We start from the raw sequence: 22975 nt of genomic DNA, 5'->3' as shown, positions 1-22975 counted from the left end.
CCACACACACAGACACACACACACACACACACACAGACACACACACACACATGTATCATTTTCAGAATCACTTACAGATCTCACTTTATTGGAATGTAAAGTATTGATACCAAATTTATATGAGTCAGAACTCCAAAGCAAGGAAATATGACATATGGCTATAAATTGACAAACACCTATCCATAAATGTAAATATACTGCAAAAATCAATGTCAAGATCACCCCAAGATTTCTCAAAAATCACCTCAACCTTATCATGACAGGTAGATATTTGTGAGAATAGGAAAAGGCACCTGTGTCTGGATGGTACTCTTATGAGTTATTAAACAAGACATAAGACATGACAAACCACACACAGTACTGCGCGCATTACAGTCAGTATTGAGTACAGGAACAACTTACTAAGCTCTAACAAGAACCCATAAAATCCACAGAGGCCACCCCTACGGTAACAGGTGCATTACGGAGAGTACATTGCTGTCTGGGGTAATTTATTATTCCCATATTCGACCAAAAGCTCCCGTTTCAGAGAAACCATATATTGCCGGGGGAAGGCGGCTTCTAATGTCGGTGATTTATATGAAAGGCATGCATGTTTGGCTAAGTTTTGGGGTTATGGTCATTTTTCGTGAACTGACTTGAAAATCGTCTATATCCATATTCTGTTTTTCTTGCTCTTAAGTTGGTGTTTGTTAGGAGAAAATAAATTTCCGAAGCAAGCCGTTTCAGAGAAACCATATATTGCCGAGGGAAGGCGGCCGCTAATGATAGTGATTTACCGGAAAGGCATGCATGCTTCGCTTAGTTTTAGGGTGACGGTCATTTGTCAGGAATGGACTTGAAAATCGTCTCTACAAAAACCCGCTTTCTGTCGTTCTGATTGTTGCTAAGGTAAAAAATACATTTCCAATTTAAGAGAAACCATTTAAACCATTGCTAAAGGGAAACGACTGCTACTTTTAGGGTTTTATGAAAGGCAAGCATGCTTCGCTTAGTTTTGGGGTTATGGTCATTTTTCAAGAACGGACTTGAAAATCGTCCATACCAGTTCTTTGTTGTTTCCTTTTTTATGGGGTTACGGAACACATTAACCGTGTGATACATTAAACATAAATTTCAGACCCTACAGTAACTTGAAGGATACGGTCCATCTACATCTGAAATCGCAGCAATAACAGCTCAGCTCACCTCCCTTGACGCTTGACCCCAGCTGAGGGGTATTGCCTAGTGCGCGAACAAAACAAGGAAAATACATTCTCATTCCCCTGTAGATTGTGGCCACATTTGCTTTTAGAGGCTTTATTTAGGATTCTTGCAGTCCTTCCACTTAACAAGCCCAATTAGACCCTGAGAACGAAATATTTATTCTGTGTGTAACACAAACTCTGCTGTCCAGAGCTGTAACTGGCCTCTCCTTCTAGGAGGCCGGTCTAACGTTGGGTGGGCTGCTATAAGCGAGATTCAATCAGGTTACGAAGTATTGTAGTATCCATTATACCTTTCTATTTTCAGAGCTTGTATCCGTTCAATGACAATAAAACTTTTCTCTTTCAGTTAAACTAATGACTTTAATCGAAAAAATAGATCGCACACTTAAAGATGCTTCTGACTTATGCTACGGTAGCATTTTCAAACCATGGCACGGGCCGGAGATGTTTGCGAAAACCAAAAGTGACAGTTTTCATCAAGTAATACCATGCTCATGACAATTTTGTTACGTTCTGTGTGTTATGCTGTGTTTATATCATACTTTCGTTCCCTGAAGCTCCCCGATCGGGCCCTGGTTTGGAAATGTGACCCTAGCGTTAGAGAGAAGAGATACTGCCCCTGTCGTCTAGAAATGATTTATATCACTAGTGCTTTTGTGGTAGTTTTGACCTAGACACAGCACTTACGAACACTGTACCCAGCAATTACAGGTCTGCTACTGGGGCATGTTGTACGCATATAAACTAACGGTTCCGACAAGTTGAGCGGGAGGTATTCGTGAAAACGCCGGTTAGTGGCAAAGGTCACTACCAGAGGTCAGTTCGGCGCGCATGTACGTGATCCCAGGGACACGTTTAGTAGCAAACGCGCCATTGACCATACAAATGAGACAAAATTATAACCAAGCTAAAAGCATCCTCACCAAATTATCCGAGTGTATTGACGCTTTGCCATATCTGCGTATGAAAAATTTAAGAATTTCATACATATAAAGAAAAAAATATTTTGTTAAGCTTCATCAGAGATACAAACTTTAAATGTTTTCAACCAAACCGAAAACATCCTAACCAAATTATCTTTGACGCTTTAACATATCTGCATGTGACCAATTAATAAATTTCTTATATATAAAGAAAAACAAATTTTTTTAAAGTTTCATCAGAGATTGAAACTTAAAATGTTCTGTTTCAAACAGCTACGACTACATATTCATGCCGGATAGGATGAGTATGATAAACGCATACAGAAAATGTAACGCGAAAAGTATGTTCAAATTAGAATTCACATAAATTTCTTATATATAAAGAAAAACAAAATTTGTTAAGTTTCATCAGAGATTGAAACTTACAATGTTCTGTTTCAAAGAGCTACGGCTACATATTCATGCCGGCTAGGATGAGTATGATAAATGCATACAGAGAATGTAACGCGAAAAGTATGTTCAAATTAGAATTCACCACAAAAATCGTACGGTTTCTGCTTCTACGCGTTTTCCTACGTACATCTGTCTCCTTGTGATGATACGTATGAAGTACGGTTCACGCTCACACCGTGAATTTCCTTTTATCACGACTCTCCATTATCCACGGTTCAATCCATGGCTGGCTTCACAACATGACCTCCGCAAGGGTCACGGACGCGCATGGATCTAACCTGAAACTGTGTGGTGATAAGGTCTTCAGCACAGCGCCTCCAAAAAGCAGTTCCTTCTGTTCTATTTTGGCATCTGGGTTCTATTTATCTCTTTCATTTTCCCTAAACCAACAAACGCCTAGGGTTTTGGACTGTCATCATTTTCATTCATTGAATAATGTTGGTAATTTTGAAATATGCTGAACTGTGAATGAAAAAATGTTATACAGCAGACTAGAATAAGAAGTGAAACGCCCCCCGAAAATGAAAAATGTTCGCGTACAGGTCTGTACATTACAAGATTTATCAGATCAAAAGACAGATCGCACATTTTCCCCTCTGGGCGACAGGCAGGGATGCGGTGCATTTGTCAGACCTCCCTCTAATTGTGTCTGCTACCACTGTATCACTGTTCATGGCGGGTCGCTGGCAAGGCGCCACCAAACAATTGTCAGTCCCTTGTACCGAGTGTTGAGCACTCTTCTCTACAGCGTAGACATCTTTTGACAGCTATCCTAATCGATGTATGATTTCATCCAAAATCTACTGAAATTCTGAATAGATGGTTGTTAACGATCAAACTATACACGCTTGTTTGTTTCGGAACCGGCCAAGAATAGAGCGATGTCGTAACCCCGCCCACCCCTACCTAACGTATCAATACAAAATAAAAATACATACATACAACCATTCTCTCAATTGTAATAACATTGATGGCTACCTATCATTTTTGAACCTCTAGTTATGATGGTCTATCCCTCATTTCACAGCTATTGTTGGTGAAAGCATTTCCCTGTCCTTGGTGCTGAATGCACAATCACATAACCATTGCCGTCTATATGTCTATAGACTCCAAGAAAAAAATAGCCTACACTTGAAGCACTCTTTGTTCTCTCAAAGTAAGATATGTGTGGAGCGATATACTCAGTTCGTCTGACCCTCGATTGCACCCGTGGGGCGCCCGGCGTAAAAACGCTGCGTTCGCTTGGGTGTCATTACGGCGAGAAAGCACCGCTGTCAGTACGAGTGAAAGAGGGATGACTCCAATGGCTCTGCTTCTTCGCGTACGGATTAGCTAGATTGGTAGCGTTTGTGTGCGCTGAATATCACCGATTTAAAGCGCTCATGAGGAGAATACATTTAACCTAGTCATGAAGCAAGTTATTTATAACCGTACGTAAACATAAGTCACGTAAAATTGATAAAAATGATCCCCATGGCCCACGCAAAAGCTTGAAACTGAATATTGTCACGTATTTCTGTTCTTCATTTACAATCAGAAGCTCTTGAGGAATGAAAATTACGTATTCGTATCTAATGAGAACCCCATGACAGTACTATACGAAAGCCTTTGATCATGATGTCACGTGAGGAGTCACGTGAAGATCACGCGTGTGAACACGTGACACCCATCATTCTTCCCCGCTGTCTGATTGGTTGGTTAGACGCGAGTCGCAGTTACTCGGTCATGGCGACCTTTTAATTTGGAAAGCGTCTCCGACATCGATCGCAATGGTGTCCCACCCCGTCTTACATCAATCATCTTTTGTTTACGCTAACTTGGCGGGTTTATACCTTCCTGCATATCGTGTATGGATTAGCTAGGGGACTGACCGTTTTCTTCGCCGGGAGATGGACAATACTAGAATAAGAAGGGAAAGATTATTTGTTGAACTTGGTGGTGATTATTGTGAATCATTGTGCATATCTATTCTCAATGTTCAAAGAACGGCCTAAATTTTGCGTTAAATCTAGGAAGGTTTACTATTATAACTGTAATAATAGAGACATAAAACATGTTCGTTACGAGTATAATCGCTTGCAATGGATATTTATAATCATCTACAAAAGTAGGTCGCCGTGTTTTTGTTTCGCGTCAACAAAGTATGGCAGTTTTGAGACATTTTATCTTATCTTTAAAAGCATGATGTTTCTCAATAAGGGCGATTGCTCTACCATAGTATATGCATTACCGTTCCTTTTGTACTGCGATAGTGGGGCGTTCATTATTTTTAAGAAGATACAATAATTCGGCTCATTCGCAGTATTTTATGCCTGTATTCACAGCAGTTCGCGTTTTTTTAACACAAGAGAATCGTCAAAAACTACAATATTGGAAAAATCTTACTAAATGTTGACAAAAAAACAGGTAACGTATAGAACACTGAGCATATATTTTACATCTTGTTGGAGATTACGATGTTTCCGGTACAGTCCAATCCTGTCTTCCATTGTGCCACGGTCCACCAACTGAGTTGTCATGGTGTGACATATGTATTGTTGAACGGTGTAAAAGTACCGCGCCACTAACACAAATCACACATCCACAGAACAGCGAACCGTGCCTGTAGATCGCCATGTCATCAGGCAATATCACTGCACTACGTGTGTGAGCGTGACTGTGGACTAATACCATCTGTACGCTCCGTAGACTTCTAATGCAGTGCTTATTTCTTGACGTCGTCCCTGCGCAAGATTTACTTCACTCAAGCAAACATGGTCACAGCAACCACTCAAGGGACTGAGGAAAAATGATTGGCGACCAGGGGTCTTGAGTCTTGACTTTGTAAAATTGATGGAGAATAATGCTTATGGCTGGAGGTAGTTGTCGGCGCCGGTTGGTTGGTTATAGTCTCCATATGACTACTCATGCAAACTTGGTCCCATCAACCGCTCAATGGACTACTTTCTTCTTCTAGGCTTCTTCTCGTGCCATCACTTCTGCTACACTCTTCCACTCCAGTACTCCGCATAGTCTGGTCGAATACTAGTAGTAATCTGGGACCTTTTTAGGAATAAAAGTCTAGTAGGAGTTAACTGGCCTAGGAGTGGACTGAACGCAAAAGACTGACTGGGATTCCATGGCAACTTATTTGTCCCTATTTGGCCAAATTCCTCTCTTTTGTCATCCAGCTGACACGTCTGCTTGGAGACTATACTCTGCACACGCCCTTCCTCTGGGGGTCAGAACTTCCAGATCTTCCTTAGTGCATGGTTCGGGCAGGAGGGGGCAGACAAGAAGGTGTTTCATGGTCTGCTCCTGCCCGCAGTCACAAGCAGTCTGTCCATCTTGGCTGGGACCCCACTTTTCCATAAGGGCTCTAAGGGGTAAGGAAAGATGATTGGTGACTATAGGGGTCTTGACTTTGTGAAATTGGCGCAGAATAATTCTTATGACTGAAGATGGTTATCTGCGCCAGGTGGTTGGTCAAGTCTCCACAGGGCTACTCTGTGGGTGCAAAAATGGTAAAAATCGGCAGACTATGGAGATTAATTTGAGAGAAGAGATGACTGTCCTCATGAGTTCATACTTACCCTCGGACCTATCTTAGGTCAAAACCAATTTAGGTACGCTCAGTAGCAATTACTCAAGCCATTGGATATGATTTTGGAAACGGTCACAGACGTTTCAGATAACATCCGTTATCTTTCGCCGGTGACCTTCATCGGCGTAAAACCAATTTAGAATTTGCAAATGTGAACAAGCCAAATCGGATTTAAATCAGATTCGCCTTCTTCACCTCTGAAGTCTGATTTGAGGCAGTTTGAAAATAACTCAATTCACATTCGGTTTGAATCGTTCACATGCAATAATATGTTGTGAGTGCGAACAGGTCACAAAGGGGATCGGATCCGAATCAAATCCAGCTCACATCTCTCTCTCAAACTGGCTTGAGACGGTTTAAAAGTCGGCAGTTCACACCCGATTTTGGTCGCTCACATTCATTAGTTTAAACCGGATTCACCCCCGAATACAAAAGCAAACCCCAATGTTAACAACCTTCACATTCTATGACGTCATCACTGAGATCCTTAACCAATAACCGTACCCCAAAACACTGACGTCATAGTTTTACCCAATTCCCGTTTGTGTAAAGAACTCCTGACATAATTTCCAACCGTCTCGTGCACATTTAATATTGGCTTTCAGTCAAAGCTAATAATGAATAGACGAGCGCACCGCAGTGTAGATAAGAGATCCCCGGGGTAGATAGCATTCCCTACCGCGTGCCTTCTGGTGGGCAGGGTACAGAAATCGCTCTTATAATCTTCCGTTATTGATTTGATTCCCTTTCTATTTTAATACAGAAATTGTTTTCATAATCCTCCGTTTTTATTTACTTTTTACTTTTGGATACAAAAATCGTTCTTATGATCATTTGTTATTGATTTGATTCCCTTTCTATTTTTAATACAGAAATCGTTTTCATAATCCTCTGTTTTTATTTACTATTTATTTTTGGATACAAAAATCGATCTTATATTCCTTTGTTATTGATTTGATTCCCTTTATATTTTTACTACAGAAATTGTTTTTATAATCCTCTGTAATTGATTTTGATTCCATTTATATTTGGCATGGATACAAAATCGTTCTTATAATCCTCTATTATTGATTTTGATTCCCTTTTTATTTCTTGGATACCCTATCAAACGCGAGGCCTGATTTTTAGTGTCATTTTAATCCGGTCAGATCCGTAGTTTTCACATTTTGTTATTTAGCTTTGTAATGATATAGTGTTTTCGTACATATTAGTTTATATTATCTTGATGTCTAATTTCTTTTTAGTGTTTTGCATTCATTAGACCATGTGTGGTCATATGTGCATTTATTTCTTCAGAATGGATATGTAGTAAAGATTATTGTCATCTAATGTAACGTTCGTAACTTAAAACGTTACATAATATTATATAAGTGCTATTTCACTGCATTTTGTTAAGCATTCCGTCATTTCAAATCCGATTGCATTTGTGCATTTTTCTATATATCACGTCACATATGAATAGGTTTGGGTCTCGCGATCATGAGCCGCTTTGCAACAGGATGTGGATTCAAATATCAATAACGATACTTATTTTTTTTGCCCTACCAACTTATATCTCTGTCTGATACGCAGAATGTTCTTGTGATATTAGAATCCCATGTTCTGATTCTGATACAGTTCAAACTCCCCCAGAAGTCCCCCACCACATAACAAGTACATAAATATGAAATAATCGATATCACCAGGGCAGGCATCAGCCGGACCGTCTTGTGACTATGACGTCGTAAATCGTCCTTCCCACTCTCTCTCTACCGTCTGGTGATAACAGCAGTACGGATGGCATATTTGCCTCGCACTTAGTATTTACGATGCGCAAGCAAGGTAAGGCCACATTGCCTAAATTTTATGGATGACATCCGCGCGCGCATTAAATTTCGCCCGTTGTCAAAAGAAAATGTGGCCAAATGTTACACAATATAGTATCGCTGGTCAATCAGAATTTCATGCTTACCAGAGTATCTGCCCTGTGGGATGAAGGGGCACGTGGGGCCGCAGCACCCTTGTTTCCTCCTTAAAGAAGAATGTCAATATAAACATAATAGAAACGGTGACGATTGTCTCTTACAGTCGTAGTAGAGGTGAACAGAAGACAAACCAAGCCAGGAAAGAATGGTCCAGATGTTTAGTCCTGTGGTTTAGCAGTATTTTTTTTTTTTTTTTGCTGTATTTTTCTTCTTTTCGTTCACACGCAATGGTTTTGGTTTGTCCAGAGGATGTTATCCATAGAATTAAGTCGGTGTGGCCTAACGTTACTCAAGCAACTCCATGGATAGATTTTGTGACACTGAGGGAAGATAGCGGTTGCTATCTGAAACGTCTGACCGTTTACAAATCAATCCAGTCGCTTGAGTAGCTGTTATCATGCGTATCTTATTACCTGGATGTCTAACCTGCATTGACGTATTTATGATGCTTACCGTTAATCTACGTCCCTGCCTTTCTGTTAAAGTGTTTGGAGTGTATAAGCGGGACGTCTTGGTTAATTGGGCGGCCTAGGCCTGGCAGGACAGATCTACAATAATATAACTGATCCAAGTCTAGGCGGCAGATGGTGATTTAAACGTCATTCTTCGTACATTCATAGTGGAAATAGATTCATTCGCAAGTCATATGTATGACTTTTCAACGTTTTTTTAGGTGCTGTATTCTACAACATATACTGAAATAGTTGAAGCGCCTTCGTGGTATCCTTCCTGTCACTGATTTTAAAAGTATTCTCAGTTTTTTTTCTATCACACTACATGCAAGCTATTTGAGTTTGGGAGAGTCCCATCGGTAGATAAGGCTATCAGAGGAAAAGTGCGCTTTGCTTGTACTCGCTTGGTCGATCCGCCGAGCCCTGGTACAGCGACCCCTTCCCGGTGACAAACTACCACCGACATTATCTCAGATGAGATGCCAGGTGGCGGGGATAAGGGAGAAGCACAACAACAACGCTACGGGATGAAATATTGCCGTCCAATATGGCGAGTTGATGAGTTTTCTTCTTCCCATAGACTTCTATGTTGGAAGATATGTTCAAATATCTTATGTCATCATCTGACCACGATATACTGGAAAATCTCTGTAAGTTTGTCTACACATGTTTTAAGAAGAGAGAAGAAACATGTAAACTATAGTATATGTATAACTTTTCGTTTACTACCTTTTATATCAAACTGACTGCATTTAGCCCCAATGGGGCATGAATATGCAGTAAACTTCATTGTCATTGTTTATAATACGTGTTTTACATGGTCACGTTCATAATGAAGCTACATGAAATGTCAGCAGATTTTTCCTTCTATGTTGAGCACATTTACTTTTTATGATGGGGGAAAATGCCAATGACCAGAATCCATACGTTTGTTGTTTATAGCAATTACAAATTACAATTAGTCAATCCCCGCAAGAGACACTCTTTTGCTGCTCGTACCACTCAGAACCCAGGACTGTGTACCTCTGACCTAGCGCGCGGCTGCCAAATTTTAACTGCTAATTTCTTCAGGTACAAACAAGTTTTCACTAATCTTACTTTTGAGATCAGTTCCGCTGGCTAAAAGGACATTTCTCACTGCTAAAAACACGCGACCAGGCAGCCGTTTATTGTTTGGCTCGGAGTAATACATCAATGAGACCATATGGCGGGTTCCGTTCGCGTGGGGCCGTGAAAGGGTAGGTGCGCCCCAGGTAGTCGTTATCATAAGGAGGGTTCACTTGGGGTTAGTAGGACTTGGGACACTGAGCAGGCGCATGCGCAGTCGTTTGATGAGAAGAGGGCGTCTTTTGAACATCGTGATTGGCTTGTTTGTCAGCGTTTGTAGAGCTTTCATTGGTCGATTGTTTGGTATCGTTATGGTTAAGTGAAATAATTAGGTCTACATGTTCTTTATATGTATGTTTGATAACGTTCCTCGCCTTATTTGAATGAAATTAGTGGGAAAATATAAAACGACTCGTTAGCTAATAATGGTCCTCAGAGGTCTGCTAGCGTGGCTACAAGAGGGACCCTTTCTGTATCTGTATCTGTATAGCCGGTATAACTTACTGCTCAAGCAGAGGTTCGGCTCCGGCTGTTTTTGATGAGTTTTTAGGCGGTTTTTTTCTGGCGTTCTATTTTGTATCGTTTTCTTAATGTCCGTCGGCCAAGCATAAAGAAAAAGAGACGAAATAGAAAGCCCGACAAAAGTGTGCAAACACGTCAGAAACCTCCGGCGCCTAACTTATGCTTGGAGAGTAACATACCTTTCATGTCCTTTCACCACTTCGTGCATTATAGTAGATGACATGAAATTCCAGAGGAGGTTATTGATATTCTCTGTGCGTTACCGAACCGCTCTCAGCAAGTTCACACGAGTTCACCCTGCATGGCACCCTTTGTGGGACAGATACGTGTTCAGTTGTACACTAGTCACTACTGTTGGCTGATTTATAGTGAAATGTGAGCATGAATGGACGCTACCCTATCAAAAGTACCGACACAATCGTGTCGTTCTCAATGAAATACAGACTTCTGGTCCATAAATTTATTACTTTCATCATGAGGGTCGTTTTTGGTGCCATCTATGGGTTTGTTTGTTTGTTTGCGTATTTGTTTGTTTGTTTGCGTATTTGTTTGTTTGTTGACATCAAGACACAGAAACTGTGGTGGATTTTTAGGGTATTTGGTATGTGGGTAGGCGTCAGCAAAAGAAGAAAAAAAAGTTTGATTATTGTCCTTCTAGCGACTGTGTATGGAACTGCAGCATAACACTCAATTTTGGTATCTCGTTCAACATTGATTACTTCAGCATAACAATAAAGACTATAGAAAGAAACATGGGAAAAGATAACGAAGAAGAAGGGGGAAATATACATTACGCAACACGATACAATCTTCTTCGAACTTTGACGCTTACGTTTTGCCCTGTCTTTTAATAGCCAGAAAGATTCTTAAAAATCAGTCACTCGAGTTCAATAAAACCATTCAGTTATCGATCCATGGATCTGTGAGACGAGAGCTCGCTGAGTCTATCGCTAACGGTCCCTTGTACGGGCGACGTTCGACCCCTCAAGCCACAAGAGGGGTTCGATCAATTTTCATCCCGAAAATGGAGTGATGACGTGCACGGTACTCCACCTATGGGCAGGGTACGGAGTTCAAGGGCGCAGCACAGTTGTAGGGACAAACACAGTCATCCGCGGGGCGTTCTGCCTGGTGTTTTTATTACTCGGAACGAGCCATTAAGGGTTGTAGGGGTGCTGTGTTGAAAACAAATACATCGCACCAGGATTGTAGCCAGCCTGGAATCATTTTCAGTCCCCTTGATTTTGAATGGGAATCCTATCGAGCACCGAAGACATGGCGTGACATTGTGCATCATTTCTAGTGGGTCTGGGTCTCAGAAAGTTTTTAAATCAAGACCCTCTGAAATACTATTTCCTGCATTTTAAGGTGCAAATTTTGCTTGTAGACTAAGCTGTTCAATGGCACCTGTTTTGGTGAAGAAGAACACATGTGTTTCAGTTTTTTTTTATATCTTTACGTATCAATTTTGTCTGTCCCAGGGGACCTAATTGGGAAAAATTTTTTCAGTCCCCAGCTGCAAAATTCCTTCAAAGGACTGAATGACAGGTGCTGGCTACAACCCTGCATCGCACCTTACCAAAATCGTCATGCATTCCAGTTTCTTCCTGCCTTTGAGTTTCTACTATCTGCATGTCGATTAGTGCTTTTAATTCATTTAGGGCTAATGATTGTTGTTTGGGGTTTTCAATATCTTAGACGATTGTTGTTTTCGGCTTTCAATCTTTTAGATGACTCTAACGATATGACCCGTAAGCCAAAGCCTATTGCCTTGCAATTGATGGGTCCTGTTTGTAGAATATATCCCAGTTTGTGAAGTCTTTCATAGACTGGTTGTTTACTTATTCGTTTCACTAATAGAGAAATGACACGAAATAAAAGCAGTCTTTCAGCCGAGGAGGCTGAATTGTGCAGCTTTACAACCACTGCAGCGGCTTTTCTTCCAGTTTTAAGTGCTGTGCTTTTTCCTTGTACAGATTTGCATCATGGAAGTATGTGTACAGGTTAAAACCTTCTTAGTGATGAATAGCCTGTTCTGTGGGCTCCTATGTGATGTATAGCCGTTTAACGTTTGGGCATTAGTTTCTGTCTCTGGTTTTACCCTCGTCCTATTTGTTGTCAAAACGACTATCAACTGTCCCACGCACGATGAACACAACATATAGCCATACTATCCAAGTCAGTACCACTGAATCAAGATGACTTAGATTTTCTAAAAATGATTTGATGGCTTTCTTAGAATTGGCGGGTATAATTTGTTAACGAATAAATGATGACGGTTCATTTTTCATTTGGGCATTAGTTTCTGTCCCCAGTTTTACCTTCGTTACATTTGTTGTGAACATTAACACAACTATCATCTGTCCCACAAACGATTGACGTTTAGTGACGCAACACACAACCATACTACGTGTATCTCAGTCATTATCATCTCTTACTATATAGCGTCAGGATGTTCGACTTTCTCAGAATGTTTCATTTGTTAACAACACAACTATCATCTATCCCAATCACGATGAACGTTTAGTGGTGCAATTATACCATCCCAGTTATTATCACGTTCTTCTATCGCTTCAAGATGTTTGACTTTCTCAGGATGTCTTTCTTGGAACTGGCGGCTGTAATTTGTTAACGAATAAGTGATGACAGTTCATTCTTCATTTGGGCATTAGTCTGGTTTTACCCTCGTCCCAATTGTTGTTAACATAACTATCATCTGTACACAAACGATTAACGTTTAGTGCTACAACACAATTATACCTTCCCAGTCATCATCACCTTCTTCTATCGATTCAAGACGTTTGATTTTCTCAGAATGTCTTTAACGACTAATGGTCGTTCTTGGAATTGTATCGGCGGGTGTGATTTGTTAACGAATAATTGATGACGGTCCATTTTTCAGCACCGGAAGAAAACTCTGTGAGTCATAATTCACAACTGACATCTGCTCAATGACATTTTAAGAAGTCATAAGCGGTACGAATTGAGGACAGTGAGAAAGACATGTGCATTTAGTGTGGTATTTGAAACGGCATCAAAATTGATGAACAGACTGACCTCAAATGCTATTCTGTATGCATCATCATATAACTATAGCTATTCACCTTATCAGGCCTGAAATTCTATAAAACGTTTTTACACATCAATAAATTAAGCAGGCATGTGTTGACTGCCATCGTATTTGTGTCCCTCATTTGCATTTCATCAATGTATCGTAGTCCAATCGTACACAGCATTTTGTGTTCTATCAGCTAGTTCTAAGATATACCTCTAATATCGTTGCCTTTGAGCTAAAGAAATTTGATTGTGATTATTTTAGAAGCCCAAGTGTAAGACAATACCTGCATTATGATTCATTGAATTGCAAAGAGGGACACCAACATGGAGACAAGCACACCGATGACGTCACATGCAAACGTTGTATACAATGTGAGGTTTTAGCCCGTAGCTCATAAGCCAAAGCAGGGGGGGGGGGGGGAGACGTTAGTTTCTACAAATGAACTCAACTGAGCTTAATTAGTTGTGTGTCACTCATTACGACAAGGGCTTAGACTCACCGACTCGTTTGGACAAAGGAAACGTCTCAAAAGATTTTAATCATCCTCTCTTGAAGTCTAAACGTGGGCGCCTGTATCTCCTACTTCAGACTTGTTACGAAGTTCGTTTCCGTACCGTAATAAGGTCAACTCCTGATTAAGGACTCTTCCCGGCCCCCACCACTTAGCCTTAATTCGTCTTATTGGATCGATGACCTGATTGGCTGTCAGACGATAAATTGATTAGCAGATAATGAGGTTTCGATGGCATAAAAGATAGATGAGGTGTGAAAACGTTTCCTGTTGCTTCCCTAGTCGTGACGTAATTCTCACATCAGCGATGGGAAATACGCGATTTTGTATATTATTTTAAAAGGACGGGAGCGAAGGATGCTTAAGTTTGTCTTTGTCTAATCTTGTGTGGTTTTCTGTGGCACTGTAATATGCGTTATTGTAGTGCAGCGACACTTCGTCCATGTCTTGGCACCGTTCTTCTTATAAAATAAAATACAGTTGACGGGTTCCGTTAATGAAATAGAGTTTTATCATTGATACATACCCTGAAGTACCTGAAACATGTAAACATTTCCCAGTCCACACCTTAAACATTCCAGCACATCCAATGAAAAGGTGGAATACTAAAGTATCCCACATGACAATTTTGCAGAAGTGATTTCTACTAATGCATCTACCTCTATCCCTCTAGTTGCTGATTTGTAGTTGTTGTAGTTGTACCTTTCTGTATAAGTAAATAGACTGTTTGTCCCACAAATAAAAATATAATGTCCTGGAATACAGATGACCGATATCTGACCTGTATAACTCAAGTAAATTACCCTGGAGGAGGCGCAGTCAATTGACCTACTTCTCACATTAACGACTCCAGTGCTAATGTTATCACATTTACCGTTTTTGCCATGTCACGATTTTTAATACGCTGCCTTGGAATATCCAATAACCTTTACACGTAATATATGTTTGCCTGCATACGTATATATTTTGTAGCACTCGGCAATTATGTTTTTCTCGTTTATATTTATTTAAGTAAACTTTTAAGTAAAATTTTAATAAATGGGAGGTCTTACTGTTCCAAGTGCGCATGCGCAGTTGTGATGCATTGTGGTCTATTTCAAAGTTCAAAATTCCAGGACTGCCAAGTAGGATTTTCAGAGGGTAATGTTCTCTTGCCTCATAAAGGGCTGTAGACAAGTAGGAGTTGCTCAACACTAAGCGGTATGAATTAGATTACTCCCTGAAATACGTACTGAAAATATTAGTTACCTTTGACCTATATACCACAATGCATTACGACTGGGCATGCGCACTTTGAACTGTTAGGTGGCTTTCTTGACATTTTGTAGAGATAGGCAGTCAGCTAGAGTTTCTGCCAACCCAAAATGTTTTCAAAGAGCGAGATAATGGTAATGATAAAAATGCACTTCTGTTATCTTATATAAGGACCCTTTTTTTCTCTTCTACAGCGCAAGTGATAAACGACCCAGCAAACGTGACTGCGTCTATCGGCGACACGGTGAACCTGGAGTGGACGTATAACGCACAGGGCCAGCTCCGGTTATTCGAGGTCTGGAAGAAGGCGCCCTCCATGGCGCTGGCTTCAAGGTCCGGTGGACCAGTCCAGTACTTCCGACAAAACCAGGTAATTATTTTTTTTCTCATCAAGCAAACATAAACGAGTACAGGTAAGACGAGGTGCACTCAGGTAAGGTCAACTTGTGTTAGCGTGGCCATCGAACAAGAAACTTTCAAAGATAGATTGGGCTTGGAACATAGCTCTAGAGGCCCTGAGTTCGATACCCACCGTGTCCTCGACGTTGTGCCCCTGGGAAAGACCTTTACTCGACCTTCCTCACTTCACCCAGGTGTACAAATGGGTACTTAGTACCTGAATTCGGTCAGAGAATTAATTATAAGACTACCTTTCCCTTCTGTCTGTACTTTGTATGCGGTACTGTTAAAATAAGTCACTAACCTGAGTGCAGTGCCACACTGTCTTCGTCTGTCTAAAAGCAATGACCTTCCCCCTGTAAGTGGATCATTCCAGCCAAATGGGGTGGGAGTTTTCCTGAGCAGCCTCGTAACCCCTGCTTCTCCTATTGGCCAGGGCCAGATAGTCGAACTTACCGAAGCTCGATGCTTCAGATGCTGCTACAGTGAGCGTAGTGGTCAATTGTCTTGCAATGAACAAAGTCCTTTAAAAAACAGAAAAGCAACTTCTGCACTTCTCCACAGAACGGGGGCGATCCCAAGTACAGTGTGATCGGGCTGGCCACGCTGCAGGTGAAGGATGTGCAGAAGGAGGATAACGGACCGTACGAGCTGTCAATCACCTTCGGAAACGGATACGTCTTATCTTCAACAGCCTACCTCATCGTCAACTGTGAGTACCGGTAACATTACAGTACATGTAGTAGAAATCGTGACAGAAAGAGGCTGTCAAAAATCACCTACCTGAGTTTTACACCATGAAAAACTCACATTGGCATGGTTGTCCGGCCTCTTTCAAAAGTGTAAATTGAACACTAAACCAAGAAAAAATATACGGCGGAACACGTGAAATATGACCATAGCATACATGGTGACCTTTCGACCCGTCTTCACTGTCTGTAAAGAACATCAAAACACCTAAATTCTAGAGCCTACTGCAACCACAAACATTGTTAAAACAAATCGTTTTTCAACACAATATAAAGGTAAAAGAAAACTTACCTTATGCACCTACAAAATCCAAAACATATCCAAAGAAAAAACATTACAGGCGCTTTTTCCAAGGGTACCTTACCTGCTGAATGCTAGAAATTGGCCGTCTGACTTTGGCGATGCCCCAGAGACTTCATGACAGGAACCTTCAGTCGATTCCCGTTTCAAGTTAGTTGTCTTTTTAGAGGCCATAGCTGCCATGGCAATAACGTTTTAATTGCCAGTCTTGTTTTAAACATATGTACTCCAGACCCACCCAGCATTGACGGCATCACGGCCAGCCCCAGCTCCACCGTGAGAGAAGGCTCCTCCCTCACCCTCATGTGCAACGCAGACGGCAACCCCGAACCCGCCGTGCGCTGGACCAGACAAAGCGGCGCCCTCGGTAAAGCCGCCACCATCGACGCCAACTCCGGCAATCTGGTGTTTCCCAACATCACGCTGGCAGACAAGGGGACGTACACGTGTTCCGTGGATAACGGCATTCCTGAAGCCGCCTCCAAAGATATCTCCATCAATGTCCTAAGTGAGTATGTTCTCTGAACTGAGTAGTCTTGAGTCTTGGCAATGCTGTACATAAGCGCCACCATGCGACCAGCGTAAGATTTGAAGCATCTTTTTTTTCGTTAATGCTCTTGAACGCATGTACTATCAAACCTGTACCAGTGAACACCTCTACGAAAGGACCACCTGGCCAATACGACCACTATTTGGTGGTACATCAGAGGATTTTCCCATTGGCACAAGCATTAAAACACTGTCTATAGTGACCACTGTCTATATAGACTACATTTTATCGGTCACCTGAGTGGTCTTCTTGGTCAGGTTTGACAGTAGTGAGATCGTCGATGTGCCTGTGAAAATCATGCAAGTTAGAAACTGTTGAACAGCATGCTTTTATAGTGACTGTAGGTAGAAAACAACGTCAATGTACGTATAGGAATACATTCAAGGTTTTGGGCATGTATTTAGCGGAGAACTCTTTCGAAACTGTGCATAGTACTTAGACGAAAAGCCTCATCATATTCGTAGATCCGATTATTTCCCGCACTCTTATCCACCTCTTCTACTAGCTATTGCAAGTTAAGGTGTGTAGCTAGAAGATTCTACTAATCCTGTTGCTAGATGCTAAGCTAGGTCTTTCTTTCTTCTCTGCACTGTCTATTCTGTCTGTTCTGTCGCTGGTAAGTGGTGCACTTTCTCTCTTCCATACGTCACACGCCACTTTTGTGATTGATTTCCTTTGTTCTGAGTACTATGGGGCACTACTCATATCCTCATGGCATCTGTATCTGTAGCTATATAGCCGGTATAACTAGCCCCCATAGCAGGCTCTCTAAGGCCTTTTTTTGGATCATAATACACTTTTGCTGGCCATTTCTTTTTGTACTGGGTCGCTGATTGCTGGCCTTACCTGACTGCCGGCCTCGCGAAAAAGGCCCCAGAGAGCCTGCTATGGAGGCTACGGTATAACCGCCCTTCGGCGTAACACACCAGCTTATGGTCTATGTTTTGATTGGTTTGCCGTTTGGTTATAACACCGCATAACGTCGGCAATTCATAAACTACAGTCATATCATAAGAACCGAAAAGTCAATAGAAAACCGACCGAAAATACTAGTGTAAATTAAGAGAGAGCTCAGAGCTCTATGAACGATCTATGTTTTTTATCATCGTCCTTGGTGGACTTTGTGGTCGTCAATAGTTGTCAGTGTTTGTGCGAGCAAATTTGGTGCCTCTCGCTGGTTGAATTTTTCTTTCTCCATCGTTCCTTAACTTACGCTCTCCAAACTCTCAACCAAGTCTTCGCACTTTATTTTCCCCGCGCAAAAGCCTCATAATAACTAGTCATTGGAACGTTTATGCTGAACATGGGACCCAAACTATGTGGCCCAAAGCTTTTCTCTCGCACTATCTTACTTACTACTCCGTTCACTAAGCTGTAGGTGGCAACCTTTCCAGAACATGTCGGCTCTTCTCTTTTATCTGACTCTTACTCACCCTCTGCACAACACCCTTCATCTTTATGTACATCATGATATATGTTCGATCGAACTTAAAAAATCCCACCATATTTGTCCGCCATTTTGTTTGAGATGAGTGCTGTTGGGACAGCAAACTTTGAATAGACAAGCATAATTGAGCGTTTTGCCCACATTTTGTGTTGAAGACCTGTTCAAGGGCAGAAACTCTGATTGTGGTAGCACTTACTTATAGGATCTGACTAAAAACTGATTATAACACACTTGATGCATACGATGTATTTGACTGAAAGTCTCGTTGCGATTCAAACTCACGCAAGAAGAGACGTGATCCCAATTTATAACGCGAGAGAAAACGAGACCTCCACTATCCCAACTTATCCTTCTCCTGTCCTTCTCCCTGTCTCTGAATCCTTCCTCTGTCGCTCACGGCGCCGTTCCAAAAGAACCTATGACGTTATAACACATTCTTCCTTTTCCCTTTTACAATAATCTTTTTCACGCCCAACCCCGTGGTTTGCCCGCCATCTTGGTTGGTCCTTTTCGTGCCGTATTTCCGTTGGTCCCGTCACCAAGGCGACCAACTTGAACTTACCACCCTGGTCCCAACACCGTCACTAACGTCACCACTACCACCTCTCACGTCATCTATGACGTCATCTGTGACGTCTGTTGTACCTTCACTGTCCTCAGAGGGTGAGTAAGAAGGCTTTGAAAGCAACGTGGGCGTGTCAGAGCAAAATGGCGGCTCGTTGCGGAGTCACTCAGAGATGTAATAAGCTTGATCATGGTTCCAACCGTGCATGCCCAGCAAGATGCATTGTGGGCAATATGTCAAAGGTTAAGGCCCCTAAGTGTCGTGAAGACTTATGTTTTGTTCAGACATGTCTCAGGATCTTTCACTTTTGACATATCACCCACAAATGGCCACAATGCATCTTGCTGCGCATGCGCGTTTCGAACCGTGAACAAGCCTATTGAGTCGTCACAGTATCTTTACAATTGCCTTTTAGGATCCGGATTATGAGTTTCATTTACGTTTATATCTGAAGGCCCAACTGTATTCACGTCTGTGTCTGGCACAGGTGGATTGAAAGTTATCCTATACCTGTGCTTCTTAAAAGTATCGCTATCTGTCAAAATGATTGATTTTATTCAAATGAATTCTATCGAAACATTCGGGTGAAATAACTTCCATCTCCTATTGAGTTCTTTCCCTTGATATTCCATACCCTCCCCTTTAACTCATTTACATAGTATAATTAATCTGTGCATATACCCTTACGACATGTTCAAGTTGTCGTACATATGCAACTTGTCGATTCCAAGAAGATGTGAAGAACTGGTCCTTCTTCGCTAACTCCTTTCTGACATCATAATCGAAGGTACCAGTTTCTGTATCCACTTCTTCTTGGAAATTATGAAAACGTTATCATATCATAACTCCCACATCAGCGACTGTGTTAGGTTTACAAGAAAACCTTTGCCCAAAATTGAAAAAAAAACGAACGAAAAATAAAACGATTATGTTGCTTCCTGTTCTCGGAACAAAATAGATATCTTACCCATCTCTTTCCGTGACCTACTCTCCAGGCATCGACGCCACCCTGCCCCCTCTTGTTGTCGGTGATGACGGGGATCCAGAGAGCACGGCCACAGCGCTGTACCCGGCTCCACGGTCCGGCGTGGGGAGATTGCAGGCCTGTATGTACGTCATGTGCCTACTGCTCAGCATATTCCTCGCTGGACCTCGGCAGTCATGATTCCTCATGTGTGACGTACCCAATACAGGCGCCCAACAAATGATGACGTGTGATAGAATATGTGCACAGACAGGCTTCGATTGGTCGGGGTGAAACCTTTGCATCTGCTATTCTAATTTTGTGGTCTGAACTTATGTTTCGATGGTACATTGAAACTTATCGACCGTTATACGGTAAACAAAAGAGGAGAAAACATTGAACTAGCAAAGAGACTTACCCCCATCACTTGGAGACTGATTCTGAGACTAGCGTTAGGGATCATAACGAGTGTGACAGTAGGTAGGCATTGATCGTGAATTTTTTTGTTGACTTCTTCTTTCACATAGTCACCATATTTTTACAGAATGGTATTCTAGCTGCCATATTTTCTTCTCACTACTACATCTTGGAACGTCATAGTCGCCATCTTGAAAGAAAAACAGGTTTTCCCTAGATTACGTAGATACACAGGTCTATAGAGAAGTGAATTGTTGCTTTATCATGACTTGAGAAATCTTGTAAAAAAAAGAATTCGAGGCAAGTTTGGTTCGTCATTCCGTCAGAAAGGAAATCTCGTTTGCTCTCGCGAGATTTGGACAACTGCTTGGTTGCCCAAATACGAGACTTGGAGTAAGTTGCTTGTGCTGTACAAAATTGTGCCAATCAGGGTGTGTAACTAACAAAAAGCGTGCGTTGTGAAGTATTGAATAAGTAATGGAATGAGTCGTCGTACAATAATTGTGCATAATTATATTTGTATATCATGATGGCAAAAAATGCGACTTTTGAACAGTCAGCAGGGTGAATAATGTATCCTATAAGGTTAGTTAGCGTTTGTGAATATTTAGTATTTTTTACATTGGTTCCTCCTTTCGTCTGTTTTACAAAGTTGTAACTATGATTTTATGTAGACGTTTTAACTTTTGTAGTCAGCAAGGGCCTTAGATAACGCTAGCTAGGAATAGGTATTGTGCAGTTGGGTGGGTACAAAAGTTGTATTTCATTTGATTCGACGGAAAATCGTTCCTTGGTGCTTAGTAGCATCAAGTTCTGTTGTCAGAAACTGAGAAGAATTGTGTGCCGACATATATGTGATGGGTAAGGGTGCGTTTGAAATGGATCGATCCTAAAACCTCGCCCCCTGTTCGATCATGGTTCTATTTCGAACACCTCCATCAAAACAGCCATTTCTGTCCAATAAGGCAGTTTTTGACGGAGGTGTTCGAATAGAATATAGGGTTCTATCTGTTCGATATGGCGTTCGACTGGATCGGTTCATTGTAGGCAAAGTGTGAGAGTGACTGTTTGTGGAAGTGAAAAGTTTCAATTAGAGATAGCTGTTCGAATGGACGATGTGTTATTTCATTGTTTTCATTGTTCTAGATGATTTTAGTTGCCATTAAAACTCTTGACAAGCGTCTGTACATCGAAAGATATGTTGCTTGGGAATATGTATGAAAGGAGCCAATTCTTCCTACCAATAGTCTTCTATAGCGCTTGGTGACATGCTTGTGTTGCAAGGTCAAAGTATGATTTATCAACAGAAAATATTACCTTTCGTTATCACCGTGATCGGTTGCCATTATTCTAATATCACCAAAATCTTATCCTTTTATTCCTTTCAATGAAAAATGAAATCCATGTTGACCAGTTGAATGTTAACATCTCGTCTAACAAAAAGCTGAATATTCTAAATGACGTACCTCAAAAAATCTGTAAAAATGTCGCCGCCATTATCACGACCTATAATTGATAACCACTGATATAACGTTAACTGCACGTTGACTTTAAGTCGAAGTTCTCGACGCAAGCTCTATGGCAGCAAAACCCCACAACCAATGAGCATCCAGCTCCAAAATGTATAGAGAATGTAACCGCCATCTTGTATATTACCCACAATCCCTTCAAGGACGACCCGTGAATCTTCGAGTTGGTGAGAATTCAAGACTGTGATCACGTGATGTGACAAGCATTATGGGTAGGTCAAACTCCGTGTACAAACGTCAAAAAACTCTACAGATGCAGCTACTTGCATCTCATGGTTCCAAGTTTAGGTCAGAGTTCAAAATTTCAGTACACAATCGGGTTTTAGGAGTAATATTCCGTTTTTGAAACGTTTACTGCCCAATAGAGGACTGTACTCGTTTTCAGGGACTTTCTTTACTGTTTGAACTTTTTGTCTGAAGCAAAAACGTCTATACAAGTGGGAATCATCTGCAAGCGAATTGATCTTCGTCTGAAGGTTACTAGTACTTCGAAAAAAATCCTAATCGGGTATCATTGGGATCTTGAACTTTGACCCAGACCACAATGCATCACGACTGTCCATGCGCACTCGGAACCGTGAGGAAGCTTATGGTATACTGCCGGACTGTGTATGGGAGGGGGGCAGGTTTAGCAAACCGCATCCACAACACACTCTGTACAGCTCACCACCTATTCTCTATAACACTGCCTCTTAACTACATATGTCGTTCTGCAGAAGCGTAGACACCATGGCTATGTATGAAAGTTTATATAGCACTTAGTAGCTCACCTGTAATACTACTACTGTCGTCCATAATTGCAACTTTCACCGTGTGTCATCTGAGGATGTAATAAATAAATCCTGTGTGTACAAGTTTCTATTAGTGTGTGGACTCTATATCGCAGACTTTGACGACAATGTTGATACATTTATTCAACACTACACGCGATAAGGCCTACGTCACATTTCAAAAGCGGGGCCTGGCCGGGCAGCTTTCGGGAACGAAAAGTACTAGTATGATATAAAAGACACCAAACT

General features: G+C 41.4%; 1 protein-coding gene across 3 annotated transcripts in view; it reads left to right on the top strand.

The window, feature by feature from the left end:
* The window catches only part of LOC118403290 (peroxidasin homolog), a 38815-nt gene extending 16000 nt beyond the window's left edge, over positions 1-22815 (top strand). Inside the window, exons 3-7 of one of the 3 annotated variants that reach the window (XM_035801939.1) lie at positions 15230-15405; positions 15999-16146; positions 16717-16992; positions 19025-19144; positions 20042-22815. In XM_035801939.1, the coding sequence (XP_035657832.1) occupies positions 15230-15405; positions 15999-16146; positions 16717-16992; positions 19025-19144; positions 20042-20211 (890 nt within the window). In that variant the 3' untranslated portion in view covers positions 20212-22815. The remainder of the gene's footprint in view (positions 1-15229; positions 15406-15998; positions 16147-16716; positions 16993-19024; positions 19145-20041) is intronic. The other 2 variants (XM_035801941.1, XM_035801940.1) reach the window with 2 other exon arrangements.
* The last annotated feature ends 160 nt before the right edge of the window (positions 22816-22975 follow it).

The sequence above is a fragment of the Branchiostoma floridae genome, chromosome 16 (assembly GCF_000003815.2).
Source record: "Branchiostoma floridae strain S238N-H82 chromosome 16, Bfl_VNyyK, whole genome shotgun sequence".
In the NCBI taxonomy this organism is placed as follows: domain Eukaryota; kingdom Metazoa; phylum Chordata; class Leptocardii; order Amphioxiformes; family Branchiostomatidae; genus Branchiostoma; species Branchiostoma floridae.
Note: the sequence above shows the minus strand (reverse complement) of the source record. Positions and strands in the feature narration are given on the sequence as shown.